This window comes from Lithobates pipiens, unplaced genomic scaffold (genome assembly GCF_037356315.1).
Source record: "Lithobates pipiens isolate NorthernLeopardFrog02 unplaced genomic scaffold, aLitPip1_a1.2 Scaffold_22, whole genome shotgun sequence".
Lineage (NCBI taxonomy): Eukaryota > Metazoa > Chordata > Amphibia > Anura > Ranidae > Lithobates > Lithobates pipiens.
In genome coordinates this window covers 183797517-183813523 of record NW_027507784.1, presented here as the reverse complement: position 1 = coordinate 183813523, position 16007 = coordinate 183797517, and the positions used below count along the sequence as shown (strand labels likewise).

At 39.6% G+C, this 16007-nt stretch overlaps 1 protein-coding gene across 1 annotated transcript in view; it reads right to left on the bottom strand.

The window, feature by feature from the left end:
- Positions 1 to 16007, bottom strand: part of TNRC18 (trinucleotide repeat containing 18) — a 392145-nt gene that overhangs the window by 130529 nt on the left and 245609 nt on the right. The window contains 2 exon segments of the mRNA XM_077448715.1: positions 5238 to 5444; positions 15510 to 15770. Of these exon segments, the coding sequence (XP_077304841.1) occupies positions 5238 to 5444; positions 15510 to 15770 (468 nt within the window).

Genomic DNA, 16007 nt, shown 5'->3' with positions numbered 1-16007 from the left:
ACTACAGTTGTTTAAATTCTTTTTTTTTTTCATAATCTACACTAAGTACCCCATGATGAAAGTGAAAAACAGGATTTTAGAAATGTTTGCAAATGTATGAAAAACTGAACATTGGGATAAGTATTCAGACCCTTTGCAACAACTCTTGAAATTTAGCTCAGGTGCCTCTCATTTCTCTTGGTCATTGCTGAGATGTTGCTACACCTTGATTGTCCACCTGTGGTAATTTTAATTGATTAGACATGATTTGGAAAGGCACACACCTCTCTATAAAATGCCTAACAGCTGACAATGCATACTGTATCAGAACAAAAGCCATGAGGTCAAAAGGAACTGCCTGAAGAGCTCAGATAGGATAACTGCAAGACACAGATCTGGGGAAGGCTAAAAAAATATTTTCTGCTGCACTGAAGGTTCCCAAGAGCATAGTGGCCTCCATAATTCTCAAATAGAAGAAGTTTGGCAAACTGGGATGCTAAAATACTAAGAGCCTTAGTAAGGGATGACCAAGAATCCAATGGTCACTCTGACTGAGCTCCAGAGTTCATGTTTGGAGAGAAGACAAAGTTCCAGAAGGACAACCTTTACTGCTGCCCTTCACCGATCTGAGCTTTATGGCAGAGTGGCTAGACTGAAGCCTCTCCTCAGTGCAAAACACATGAAAGCCCGCTTGGAGTTTGAAAAAAAGCACCTGAAGGACTCTCAGACTGAGGAACAAGATTCTCTGGTCTGATGAAACCAATATTTAACTGTTTGGCTTCAATTCTATACATTATGTCTGGAGGAAGTCAGGCACTGCTAATCACCTGCCCAATACCATCCCAACAGTGAAGCGTGGTGGTGGTAGCATCATGCTGTAGGGGTGTTTTTCAGCAGCAGGGACTGGAAGACTGGTCGGGGGTTGAGGGAAAGCTGAATGGAGCAAAGTACAGAGAAAACCTGTTCTACTGCACTTGGGACCTCAGAGCGGGCCAAAGGTTCACCCTCCAACAGGACAACGATCCTAAGCACACAGACAAGACAACATAGGCTTAGGGACTATTCAATAAATGTCCTAGCGTGGCCCAGCCAGAGCCACAAATCCTGTTGAACATTTCTGTAGAGACCTGAAAATGTCTGTCCACTGACAGTCCCCATCCAACCTGACTAAGCTTGAGAGGATTTGCAAAGAAGAATGGCAGAAAATCCCCCAATCCAGGTTTGCAAAGTTTGTCGAGTCATACATAAAAAGACTTGAGGCTGTAATTGCTGCTAAAGGTGCCTCAACAAAGTACTATGTAAAGGGTCTAAATACTTAAGCACAAATGATATTTTAGTTTTTTCAGTAAATTTACAGACATTTGTAGAATCCTGTTTTCACTTTGTCATTATGGGTACTGTACATTAATGAGAAAAAAATGAATTTAACAACTGTAGTATCAGGCTGCCACATAATAAAATAGAAAAAAGGGAAGGGGGTCTGAAAACTTTATGAATGCACTGTATGTGGATGGGCTCACAGAAGTCCTGAGAATAATGGGGCTATTAGGTCAGTTTAAGTCAGTATGTACAAGTAGGTATAGGGGACTGGTGAAAGAGTCCTGAGGCAGGAACCATAACCTGTTCAGGTCCCTGTTGCAGTGGAGGAAAAACTAGAAAATATTTATGAGTTAAAGTGGTTGTAAAGGCAGAACTTTTTTTTATCTTACTGCATTCTATGCATTAAGAGAAAAAGCCTCTTGTTTGCAGCAGCCCCCCTAACACTTATGTGAGGTCCCCCTCTGTACTGCGATGTCCATGCTGTCCGAGATTCTCCTTCCTGATTGACAGTGGTGGGCGCCAATGGCGCCACTGCTGTGTCTCAGCCAAAATCAGCTAGCCAATCAGGGAAGAGAGGGGGCGGAGCTGGGGCTCCATGTCTGAATGGACATAGGGAGCCGTAATTCAGCTCGGGTGCAGCTTGCTGTGGGGGCTCTGAACAGGAGGGAGGGGCCAAGATCACAGAAGAGGAATCCGAGAAGAGAAGGATCCGGGTTGCTCTGTGCAAATCCACTGCAACAGAGCAGGTAAGTATAACATGTTTATTATTTTTATAGGGGGAAAAAAAAGGAGCCTTTACAATCAATTTAAGGCTTGGGAAGCCAATCAAATTCATGGTGCTGATTACTAAGGTAAGAAGCACAAATGTGGGGAGAATCTGCAACGTCAAAGGGGATGGATGGGAAAAAAGGAAGGGGTGGGGAATAAAGGAAATGAACAATGACACCCCTTTGCGGTCCAGATGTAGGTTTTCAGACAAGCACCCTGTGTATTTGCTCAAATTCAAGACATTTGCTAAAAGTAGCTGGGGCTAATTCGTGGATGAGCACAGCTACCATGGATTGTAGATTAATTTGCACTTATGTGTTATTACCAAACCTATTTTCAAGGTCTTCCAGCTTGTAGTGCAGAGTAGCATTTTTATATTGAAAGGCCTCTAGTTCTTTTTCGTGGTTCTCCAGGAGAGTGGTGGTATCTTCCATTCCAGTCCCCAAATCCTCTGTTCTTTGGCCAAGCTCTCTTTTTCCTCAGGGAGGCATTCCGTAATAGGTGTGTTAGATCACTTTATAGAGCATCTTGTCAATCTGCTGCAGGAGATCTTTGTAGTCTGGCATCTTTCTATGTGGTGATAAGGAGCTAGTGCGGCTCTCTCCCTAGTCTTTCCCTCCAGGAAGCAGCATGGACAGTCTGGCGTGGGAAAAGTCCGATGCAGGCTGCACCATCTTGAATGCAGGGGAAGTGAGAGCTTCCTTGATGGAGTAGCTCTGGAGATTTGTTTTCATTCGAGAGAGCCATGGTGAGTGTCCCAAGTTTGCAGAAGAAAGGCAACTGAGCATGAAATGGATTAAGCATCTGGGTTCGAGGATAATCGGCCAGTCTTAGGCACAGGAGGTGCGAAGCTAAAACTAAAACACGTCCGCCATCAGCGTTTCACAAATATACGAATGTCTCACAAAGTAAAAAATTAGAACATACGTAAATCTGGGGACTGACAAAAATATATGAGGCTTTGCTGGTCAATATACAGTGAGGCTACAATGTGTAATTGCAGCTGTTCCTCAAATGTAGAGTTCACAACTGACATATAAAAGATGATGGTTCAGTCAAAAAGCTGCTATTTGGCATTTGATTACTGCAAAGTAAAATTTGGCTATATCAGATTCACAAAAACATTTGCCTGCATCAATGTTGCAAGGAACAATGCTGGCATGGATTGCCAATGAAATTGTTTTGACAATATATCATGAAGTACTTCGACATTTAAAAAAAAAAAATTATTAACACTCAAAATGCCTAATCTGCCACTGGGGTAGATGATGAGGCAGCTATCTTGAGTGCACTAAATACAATATCACTTTAGGGCCAATTTATTTTTATTTTTTTATTGAAAAACAAACTTTATTGAAAAGAAAAAAAGAAGGGGAAAGAAACAGAGAAGATAACATACATAGTAAGCATACATAAGGTACATCAAGTAATGAGGGCCAACCTGGCCAAGGCAGTGTTGCATACATGAGTTCTGTGGGTTAGCTGCGCTGCATAGGGTTTAGACACCCATCATAGGTAGAGTCATTATAAGACCAATCCGTGTCAACCGGGGAAGGGGCAGCAGGTATATAAAGAAAGGAAAAAAAAGGAAAAAAAAGGGGGGAGAGGGAAGGGGACACAATACAAGTAGGCCCAGGAGGTGGAGGAAGCACAGAAAGAGAAAAACAGAGGGGGGAGGGGGGGGCAAGGGATCAATATAACAGCATATCAAGTACATGTCTCCCCATCCCCCAACCATCTGCCCCATATCTGCTCGTATTTAAGTGGACATCCTCTATGCGTGTATATCAATTTCTTATACGGGAATGTATCGTTAACCTCTTTCTTCCAGCATTGGACCGTGGGGGGGGAGGGCCTGCATCCAGCCGCGAGCAATCACTTTTCTCGCCAGGAACAGAGTTTCATGCAAAAAGGTACGAAGGGACTTGTCAGCATCTAACTCTGGCAAAAGACCAAGTAAGCACAGCTTTGGGTCGAGGCTAACAGGAGAGCCCATCTGGTCATGGAGAAAGCGAATCACCTGTATCCAGTATGTTTGGATAACCGGACAGGGCCATATGAGGTGATAGAAGGAGCCTGGAGTGTGGTCACATAAGCGGCAGCCCGGATTATACGTGTGTTTGAACCGTGCTCTTTTGGGGGGTCAGGTATGTACAATGTACAGCTGTGTGAGGCGGTCCGAAAGCCTGGGAGATACTCTCTTCACATCCCCCAATACATCATCCCACTCTCTTTAGGGCCAATTTTAAACAGTAGCCAATTAACCTACCTGCATATCTGGAGTGTGGAAGGAATCCAGAGTAACTGTAGGAAACCCACACAAGCAAGAACATGTAATCCCAATGCAGATAGTGTCATGAAGAGATTTTAAAACCCGAGACCCCAGTGCTGCAAGGCAGAATCTAATCACAAAGCCACTGTGCTGTCCTTCAACATAAGTACACACATTTCAAAGCTAATTTATATCATCACTGATGAATAAAACCACACATTATAGTTGAAGTGGAATTTCAGCTTGCTAACTTACGCAAGGAAAATGTACAGTATATACTCAATATTGTCAGGCCACTATGTACTACTGTGCAGTCATATGACTGCTCCCGTATCAACGAGCGTGGCTAGATGGGCCACTGAAGCCTATGGGTAATGACAGGCTGTATTAGAGGTTGTTCAAGTGTGCTCACTCCAGTGCCCCCCCCCCCCCCCCCCAAGCTGCTGTGGCTGGTTGACACAGGGAAGAACAGGTGACTAGACTGAGCAGCCTGAAAAAACTATATATATCATTCCTACATGGGTTAGTTAGCATAGCTGTTAGGGGGGACAGGACAGTTTTAATGCTACTTAGGTGCAAGCTGAAAATCCACTTTAAGGCTTAATTTTCAAGACACATGCAATATTAGTAACTCACACAATTCATACAATTTATAACACCAGTGGGAACTTTACATTTGTTTCCAACCTCAGTCCTCATGTACCCAACAGGTCATGTCTTCAGAATTTTATTCACCCTTCATGGTTGCTTTAAATCAAAGTCAATGGCTTGGTATTTATGACAACTATTTTATCGAAAGGAAATGCCCAAAACATGGTCTGTTGGGGATACTTGAGGACTGAGGTTGGGAACCACCGTACTAGTGTTTATCACAGCTGCAACTTTTTATTCAACTCACCAATAAAACTTTGTTTCTCCTCATCATGGTTTTGTTTCTCTTCCAACTGAATATCTGCTAGCGGTGGCAGCGGGCTGGGCTCAACACTGGCAGCAAATCGTGCAAGAATACCCAGTCCATTATTTTCCATGAGTGGACTACATAAATGCTCTCCATCATAATCAAACTCCTCCTCCTCCTCCTCCTCTTCTTCTTCTGAACTGAAATCTAACAATTAAAACAAAACAAAACAAAAAAATCCGTTACAAATTGGCATCTTTCAAATATTGTATTCTAATAGTGTCTTTGGACTTTTAATTCATTAATGAATAAACATACTGGCCAACACATGTAGCACAGCATGGGTTTCCAATTCTTAATGCAATTATGACATTTTTTACTTCAAATGTCAACACCACCCAAAACTGATATTTCAGTTTTGCATGGTTAAAAGGAAAGTAAAATGCTTTGACCATCACCAAGCCCAAATTATGGTGTCATGCCTGCCAAACCCAATGGATTCTCTATTAATATAGCATATATAAATAACTGGGATAACCAGCAGTAGTGACATGTTGAAAATTGCTTTTTGGGAGCAGAAAACGACTGCGGGAAAAATCTTGCCTCCGTGGTACCTAAAGTGTATTTCAACCCACTGGTGGCCACCCAAAAAGCCAAATTGAAATATCTGTTTCAGGTGTAGTTGGCCAACATCAATCTTTGACATGAAAAAAACTGCCAAAGTAATCAAAGAAAAATCATATTTATTTTAGCCCCATTGTATTTCATCATAATGGAATGTAAAACTGCAACAGATTGATATCACAGAAAAATAAAATAATTGTTTGAAGGAAAAATCTACAGGCCATGTTTACAGTACCTTTAGTACCATAAAACGTGCAGCAATTTAAAGAAGCAAATGTCAATCCACTGAACATGCACAAAATCAAAACAAACAGAATGCAGCACTTTTAGGCTTCATCCACACTAGCGTTTTTTTAAAGCTTCTAGAAGCTACTTTGAGCATTTTTTCTGCTCTTAGAAGCTAACAGTGTTATCCTATGTGTCCATGCACACTGTTTTATGCTAGAAGCAATTTTCAAGCTTCAGCTTAAAGAAGCAGAGAAAAAATTGGTTTAGTAGAGTTTTTGGGAAAATTTTTCCAGCAGAAAAAAAAGCTAAATGCTCCTAAACGCTACTAAACACGCCTAACAGCTTTTTTCATGCATTTTTTCTTTATGTACTGTAAAACCGTTGATAAAACATCAACATTTTAAAACGCTTCTAAAAAGGTACTAAAAACACTACAAGCTGGCACAAAATCACTATAATCAACATTCTTTATCCAATGTTTTTGGAGCTTATAAAAAAAATGCTAGTGTGTATGGAGCCTAATAGCTAAGGGCACAATTGACCAGTGTCTCTAAGAACTGGTTATGTGGAGCCCTGAAAACAAACTGCTGCCATTTACAGATTAGAAATGCAATGGAGTAATAATCTCTTTTCCTTTCATTTTGAACTAAAAGGAGAGCAATGGAAACTGAAACAAAGTGAAAATGAAAGGGATTGTAAATGCTTTAAAAAACAAAACAAAAAGGTTTATAAATTACCTGCTCTGTGCAATAAAATTGCAACGAGCGATCCTAAACCTCCTTTGCTCAAGTACCCTTCCGCCGATCCTGGCTCCTCCCCCCTCTCTCTCCACTGAATGCCTCCCACATAAAGTAGCTTTCTATGGAGGGAACTGATGCGGGCTAACTCCTGAGCCTCACTGTCTGCATCTGATGATTCAGACAGCGGGCATGGCCCGACACCCTCGTCGCTGGCTTTAACAGCAGCAGGAGCCAATGGCTTCCAATGCCTCAGCAAATCCCAGAGAGACCAGGAAGGAAGGGACAAAAGAACTGAAGATTTTTACAACGTGTACAGCGTTTTTACCTTCATGCAAAGAAATGCATGAAGGTAAAAAAAAGTTAAAGAAAAGTTTAGGCTTTATAACCACTTTAAACACTGAAAAACATGGACAAATAAAGGAAAGCTAAACAACCAACCCAGGGCTTATATAACAAATGGAATTTTAATCTGCATATACCTTACACCCATGGTGCCATTCAGTAGACAAGCATAGATATACTGTTAAAGATGTAAATACACTGAAGAATTCTTGTTTATTCAACCCTTTTATTACCAGAGGCAATATTCCAGTCCAAATTTAGCAGTGTCAACATGTGTTGGTTAACAAAAAAGATAAGTTCACGATTGGTACATGGTACACATGTAATGTGTTACCAAAGAGCACCTGCCTGTGCCCCTCCGATCGCCACCACTGTGAAAGCTTGGGATGGGGAATCTTCTCACAGCAGCTGCTATGCAGACTCCAAAAAAAAAAATGCATTTTATTATTTTGAATATCCCCGGAAGATTTAACTGACAATTGCGCGGACGTGCGACGTTGTACCCAAACAAAATGGACGTCCTTTTTTTCCCACAAATAGAGCTTTCTTTTGGTGGTATTTGATCGCCTCTGCGGTTTTTATATTTCTTGCGCTATACACAAAAGAGAGACCATTTTGAAAAAAAACACAATATCTTTTGACTTTTTGCTATAAACATTCCACTTTTTTTTTTTTTTCAAACAACAAAATTTTCCTCAGTTTAAGTCCTTATGAATTCTTCTACATATTTTTGATTAAAAAAAAAAAATGCAAAAGGCGTTTATTGATTGGTTTGCGCAAAAGTTATAGCATCTAAAAAATAGGGGATAGATTTATGCAATTTTTATTAATATTTTTTTAATAGTAATGGCGGCGATCTGCGATTTTTATGGGGACTGTGATATTGCAAACAAATTGGACACTTTTAACACATTATTGGAACCATTGATAATTATACAACAATCAGTGCTAAAAAATGCAGATTACTGTAAAAATGTCACTGGCAGGGAAGGGGTTAACACTAGGGGGCGATCAAGGAGTTAACTGTGCTCCCTCACTGTGTTCTAACTGAAGGGGGGATGGGACTTACTAGGGGAGATGACAGACCACTGTTCATACTTTGTCAGTCTCTTCTCCCCTGAAAAAACCGGGATCTGTGTCTTTGATCACGGGTGCGGGGCACTCACATCGGTTTCCAGCACCAAAAGATAAAAAAGGTGACAGGGGAGGGAGCTCCAGTACACAGTCCATGATTGGCAGCCTCAACTCTGTTCCTGTGTGCTGTGAAGTGGGTATGTGTCCCTTTACTCCAATCCACTCTCCTCACTGAACCCTGCAGTGTAATTTCAGCTTCCCACTCCCTGCTTTTTGAAAGCTCAGACAAGCTGTAGAAATTCTAGACTTTGAATGGCTGTAGTGAATAGAATGTAGGAGGATTTTTTTAATCTAGGTGTAATAACTGAGCCTAGTCACTTCACTGTATCACTGGATATATGTGTGTTTACCACCACTTTAACAATAACTGACTAATTTGCATACCTAATTTCTATAAATATCTGTATTGGTAAATAAGGTTTTAAAACCTTTTGTACACTGCTTTAATAAAAATTATTATCATAAATAATAATATAATTATTATTTGCATAGTTTAACTGTATCTGACAGTTTAACGTGGTATAAAACCCAAACACAGATGTAAAAATGGCAGATTAAAAGGTCCTTCAATGTGGTGGCTGTATTAGTGTTTTTTCCCCCCACTTATTTTCACCTGGTGATCCAGCCAATAACACTAAAGCCTAGTACACACTAATAGTTTTTTTTTTTTTTTCAGATCAGCAGGGCTGAACAAAAAAACAAACAAAAAGACAACTGACAGCTAAAGAGGATTTGCTGTACTAACCATGCAATGTTAGTACAGCGATCTCATCTGCAGTGCTATTGTGTTCTGACAGGGGAACACCCTGCTGACCGACAGACTATTTTCGGTCATGCCCCATTGATCCCTTTCAGCTGGCTTCTGTCTGACCGGCTGCAGTACTCACGGCCAAACGTCAGCCAGTTTCTATTGAACCGGCCGATGAGGGCAGTATTATCAGCCTTTGGAAAGGGTAATTTTAGGTGCACTAGCAGGTTTAGATGGACTTTACTAAACAAATAAACCTAAACTTCAGTCAACACTTTTTAAATGGCTAAAGCCAGGGCTTTTTTTCTAGCGGAACGCACAGTAACGCCATTCCGCCACCTTTGCCTAATTGTATAGCCTGCGCCATGCTGTCCGTGGAATGGGGTTATGCTGTGGACTGGGCTGTCTCTTTGCCGGACTGGGCTGGGCTGTCTCTTTGCCGGACTGGGCTGGGCTGTCTCTTTGCTGGACAGGGCTGCGGCCATCTCTTTGATGTACTGGATTACGTAGTCTCTGATATACTGGGCTGCAGCTGTCTCTTTGCGGGACTCCCTTTTCTCTAAAGATGCTGCTCTAGGTCTCCTACAATTTCTTTTCACTTAAAGCTAAATTATCATGGATACTGTTGAATGAATGCCTATCGGTAATTCTAAATGATAAGGTTACTCGGTTTAATACAATATGGGACCCCTGGATCAAATATCTTACAACTACATAACAAGTTGACCTGGTACTAGAGGATCTTCCTCCAAGAATGGAGTGCATCCCTCTCCCTATCTTCCACCCCCCCCCCTTTTTTTTTTCTCCCTCTCTTTCCCTTTCACTTATTTTTCTATCTCGGTTTCCTCCTCTTCTTTCTTTTTGATTGAATTAGACATCGCGTGGACTCTTGTAACATACATGGTCCTTGAGCCCACGTGGAAGATCAGATGGAGGGTCGCAAGTTTGGTTTAGTTTTGACCCTAAGACCCCTTTCACACCGCACCTTGCGTCGGCGGTAAAACGCTGCTATTTTTAGCGCCGTTTTACCGCCGGATTTGCTGCGCATTTTGGCCGCTAGTGGGGCACTTTTACCCCCCGCTAGCGGCCACGAAAGGGTTAAAACCGGCAGCATTACAGCGCTGCCCCATTGATTTCAATGGGCAGCAGCGGTGGAGGAGCGGTAAACACACCGCTCCTTCACCGCACCAAAGAAGCTGCTGGCAGGACTTTTTTCTGACGTCCTGCCAGCGCACCGCTGTAGTGTGAAAGCCCTCAGGGCTTTCACACTACACACAATGGTGCAGCTTCTTTAGGGCGTTTTGCAGGCGCTATTTCTAACGCTATAGCGCCTGCAAAACGCCCTGGTGTGAAAGGGGTCTAATAGGTAAATGATGCAATATAAAGACTCCAGTGTATAGAGGTTTAACAGTTATGTAACTGACCTTCAATGTCTTATTCGTGTACATTTATTTTTCTCGCTTATAATGACAAATGACAATTTTGTATTTCTATCTGAAAACTTGAATAAAAACATTGAAAACAAAAGATGCTGTTCTAGGCGCGGGTAGGGGGGTGACCTAGGAGGGGGCGGGTGAGTTCCTGCTCCTTTTCTCTGAGAGAAAAAAAAAAGCCCTGGCTCAACAGTTAATTTTCCTTTTAGGATGAAGGTTTTACATAAATATACAAAAGATGGCAATTCTAAGCACTCCTCTCAGTTACAGGAAGTGAATAAAATAACAGACTTAATGGCTGAATCAACAGACGAAAATAGAGGAAAAAAGCACTAATGTAAACAAAACCGCTAAGAACGGGTAAACTGCAATATACTACAATTTTGCTTTTGGGATTTTAGGGCTCTTGCAAAAGGGCTGGCTAAAATGTTCTGTTTTTTTGCAAACACTTGCACATTATACTTGCATGTTCGATATCACCGCAATGAGTACTGCAGTGTACAGCCACTCATATTAACAACAGAATGTACACTGCACCTGGGCAGAGGAAATATGGCTGCTCTTATCCTGAATGGGTTCAGCCATCCCGTGTGCAAGAGCCTTAATTCTGTTACCTACTAACAAATACAGGATGCTACAGATGAATACAGCAGCCAGAAGATGGCAGGGATCATTAGCAGGCTGAAAGCTTTCATTTTTGTCAATGGAGCCTTCAGCCTGCATGTAATCACTATGTTAGAGCTGGCACAGTAATTATATGACTGGGAACCATTCTGATTTGTTCCTAATCAGGGACCTTAGCTGTCACTGACAGCACAGATAGGGTAACAGCCATGTGAAACATCAGCTGCTGGTTCGGGAGAGCGTATTTTAACACATCCTCAGCATGGAGCACAGTGCCGGAAAATGTTAATATACACATTGTGTGCGTATTGGTTAAAATATTTTTCACAATGCTAAGCAAACATTTCTTTACAACAGAAAAGTATTTACCAATAAACAAAAACACCTCAAACCTTCATAAATTATGTAGTCATTATCACAGAGATTTTCAAACATGTTATAAAACGTCGATACTCCTGCAACTTCAAGAGAATATATAGTGTTTTTTTGCATATTTTAATCAGGAATAAACTATAACCATGAAAACAGTTTTGTTTTTTTTAAGTCAGGGTTTATTTTTTATCACTTAGGCAGGTAATACGTGGTTCCAATCTCAGCCCGCTCAGCAGGAACCAGCCGAGATTTTAACCGTGTATAGGGTGGATGAATGTACCAAGTTAAGCGATCAACTTTGTACAAACAGCAAGCTGGGTTTTACCTGTGATTATCGCTAGTGTATGCTATAGCTGCTAGCAATAATCGCTGTCTTCCCCCGGCAGGGATTCCCGCATCAACACTGTCTGTGTTTATGTGGGAATCAAGCAAATTTCTTTCCTGCCACCAAATTTGCTCCGTGTATGGCTGGCCTTATTGCCCAAAGGCTGCTCAGCAATCTGTTGTGAACAACCTATTGTTTGTAAAGATCAGAAGATCAAGCTGCAAATTACAGAAATAACTGAATGTCTTGTTGCGGCAACTCTTTCCTTATCAGACAGCACAGTCAAAGATAGCTGGGTAGTCTGCTAGTACTGTGTTGGTCTTTTTAAGATAACCCAATAGTGCTCTGGGAGATAGTAATATAATATCACCTTAAGCTGGCAATACATGACCCAATTACCCATCCACACACTCGATGTGGATACAAAAATCCTCCCCCCAGTATCATTGTATTCTAAAAGCAGGGAGACCTCCCTGTTGTTACAATACACAGATCAGCACTGCAGTCTAAAGCCTGCAGTGATAATCAAGCAAAAAAAAATACCAACAGGGCAGTTGATCAACTTCTGTTCAACCACAGTTGCTACACACAGATCGAAAATAAGTAGGTCCTTTCTGAACAGGGCTGAATTTGTATCCATGTATGGCCAGCTTTAGCTGTGATGTAATAAGTTGTGACCTAAAATACAAATATACAGTATATACAAACACAGGTCAAATATATATAAGTGTGTGTATGTATATGTATATGTATATACACACACACACACACACACACACACACTCAGGTGATTCAGATTGAATACATACAGATTCCTTAAGGTTAAAGTTGAAGAAAGCAAGCAGAAAAAAAAAAAAAAAAAAAAAAAAAAAAAAAAGACCTGTAGGTGTGTAGGACAATACAGAGACCAACAAACACAAATACTGCATATATTGCGAAGATTTAACTTTGGACATGGACAAATATTTTACATTCCATTAAGCTGCAAGCTAGTCAATATCATATTCTACTTTGCAGTAATTTTAAAAGAATTTCCACTTTCAACAGTCAAATCTGTTTTTAGCTTCTGAAGCTACGAGGATGGCCAGTGTGTGTGCATGTTGTCAGGTTTGCCTTTGTTGAATGTGGAAAGTCCAGACTTTTTGTTATTGGAAGCCCAATTAGTATTAACTCACAACAACTTTTCTAGAGAGTAGTATACTTAAATGTCCACATGTGAGGTAGTAATTAACAAATTGTTTTTCAGGCTTATTAATGGTATCCAAACAGATGAGAGCTTGCAGAGGGGAAAAAAGACAAACAAAGTTAGATCATGCTTTCTCAAGAATAACATTAGCACAGTAAACAGAATTTTTACAAGCAGTGAAATGCTATATGTTAAACAGTGAAATTATTAAAATGTTATTAAGTTACCAAAGATTGACACACAGGATGAATTGTGAAGCATTCTAGCAAGGGGAGAGAAAATATGCAGACAATGAGCATGATACAGACCCATTGAAGTTTGTAAGTACAAATTCTGTCACAATGTCAGGCATAGCTTACAAAGCAGGCTAGATGAAGGCAGACCATAGACAGCTTAAAGGGTCTCTTCAGTCTCGCATTGGTACCCTTCATCGTATTAATAAAAAATAAAAAAAATTAAATGTACCTATAAGTAGGAAACCCCAAGATGTAATTTGTCTAATATTGCAAGATTTAAAAGACTAAGCATGTAATTTTAGATTGGAGAAATGTTGGGCTGCCAGTTAACTGCCAGTCACATTTGCAAAAGTACATGTGGGAGCAATGCCATTCATTAATAAACAAAGTATAGTTTTAACATGATACTACAGTCTGTACCCTTATTCATTTTAACTCAAGAGAGCAGCACCAACGCTTAAGCATTTAAAAATGGTGCTATTAATTATATGGAGTAAATATACTCAAAAATATGCAAAGCAATAATTTAAAGAGAATATGACACCCTTTTGGATTTGTGCAAACTGCACATGGCGTCACTCCTTTTTATATTTGCAAGCAAGTTATCCCTGATTTTCCTAACATTTTAACATTAATTGAAAATTAGACTTGTCAAATAGGTCCTCTAAATACGGACATTTGTCACAAGCATTAATAGATGGTGGAGAACACCATAAACTCATCCAATAATTAATCCTTTAAAATCCAGGATTTTATAAATAAATTTCTCCCGAGGCAAGCAGTTAACTGAGAAAGTTTTAAATAAAAAGTATAGTTGTGAATTTAAACTTGATTATCAAAAAGGTTTGCTATACTTTTTTATTTCCATTAATATTTCATGTGTATTCTTTTGTAAAAAAAAAATCAAACAGAATACTGCTTCCTGCTGTGTTTTATATTGCTTGGTAGCTTTAGCCATTTAATCTTAAAATCCAAGGGCTAAATCACTCTGTTAAAGAAACATAAGATCAGATGTCAGACTGGAAATTTTACTAATAAAAAGATTGATGTTCAGAAGTTACCTACTTTACAGACAGGGTTCTGATGGCTTGCAATCTGACCCGCGCTGTACGGTGTCTGCCCTATTCCAGCCATTCACTTTGCTTCCTTAGAGCAGCGTAAGAGCAAATGCAAGAAACCGATACAGACATTCAAAGCATCATGGGTAAGGGTCGGGGGTGAAGGAATGCTCAAGCAGCTGCAAGGAAAAAGCAAGCATTCTAGAAAAGTTTGGTTAATTACTGCACATTTTTTTTTAGTATTACAGCACGTCTTTGCAAAGCCCTTTACTCAACATCCCTCAGAAAAATAAAACCAGTGAAGTATACATTTTACTTTTAATGATTAGTTATTAATTTCAATTTATGGCAAATAAGCTATAATTTACAGTATAACATCTTTCATTTTATGAGAACTTGCAATTTTATCAACCCAAGGCTCAAATACAATTACAAAGAGCCTTAGTAATCCTTACAACAATTAAAACGTGTGTGTGTGTGTGTGTGTGTGTGTGTGTATATATATATATGTATATATATATATATATATATACACACACTAAAAAGACAATCAGACACACACACACACACACACTAATATATATAGATTTTTTATTAATTTTTTATAAAACTACACATACACACACTAGATAGAGGAACTATATAGAGAAAGACAGATAAATCTAAACAGATACACACACACACACACACACACACACACACAGCACATTTATCTTAAATGAGGGATAGTTGAACAATGAACACTGCAAGACTTTATCAGCAATATGGTAATCCTTGGAGTGATGCAAAAGGTACAAGATAAGGAGAAGCAGAATGAATAGAAGCCAGACCTATATTAACAATTTAGAATGCATCACAGGAGACACAAAGTACACAATTTTTGTTAAAAATTTAATTTTTTTTTTTTTTTTTAATTTAATAAAACTTTACGATACAACAAATCACACCCATGTGTTATTGTAGTACAAAACATTTTCAGATGCATGTTTCATGCCACGTATTATCAAAAAAAAAAAAAAAAAAAAAGCAATAGGGCAGACTGATGGAAGACTGAACAGCTCGCACAAAGAGCCAAAATAGGAAAAGGTTAAAAAAATAAATAAATAAAAGTAAAGCAGTTGAAGCAGCACAACAGACAGACAGCCATCCATAGACAACTGTGATAGCAGAAGTTTCTTGATTTCATTAGGAACTAAAATGTTTGCTTTGTGAAACTAATAACCTTGGTCAAATGAGTCCTCCGTTGAATCACTGAATGAGAACCCCGCCTCGCGATCCATTAACAGCAAATGAAACTGCTTATTTCTGCTGACTGACTTATGTTTGCCAGTTCTATAGAATGAAGAAATCCTTTCCGGGGATGGCGAACGCTCAAAATTCTTCATTTTGCGGGACAACATACTGCACATACTGTATGATTGTGGCCTGGACTGAGAAGACCACTCATTCCTTAAAATATTTTCATCTTCATCCGTATCCGTATCTGTAATCATAATGTGGATTAAAAAATTTTTTTACACATTTTCTTAGGTTTTATGATGAAAATAAAGCAAATGATGCTGCCTGCCTTTATAATGTAACAAACCGTGAATATATAAACTAAAAATTTAAATTTGTGTAAAAAGTGCTGTATAGATCAATAAAGATGCATAAATCAATGCATCAATAATCCATCCAATAAAGTGAATAATTATAAAATGTGCAGAATTAGTCCCTTCAA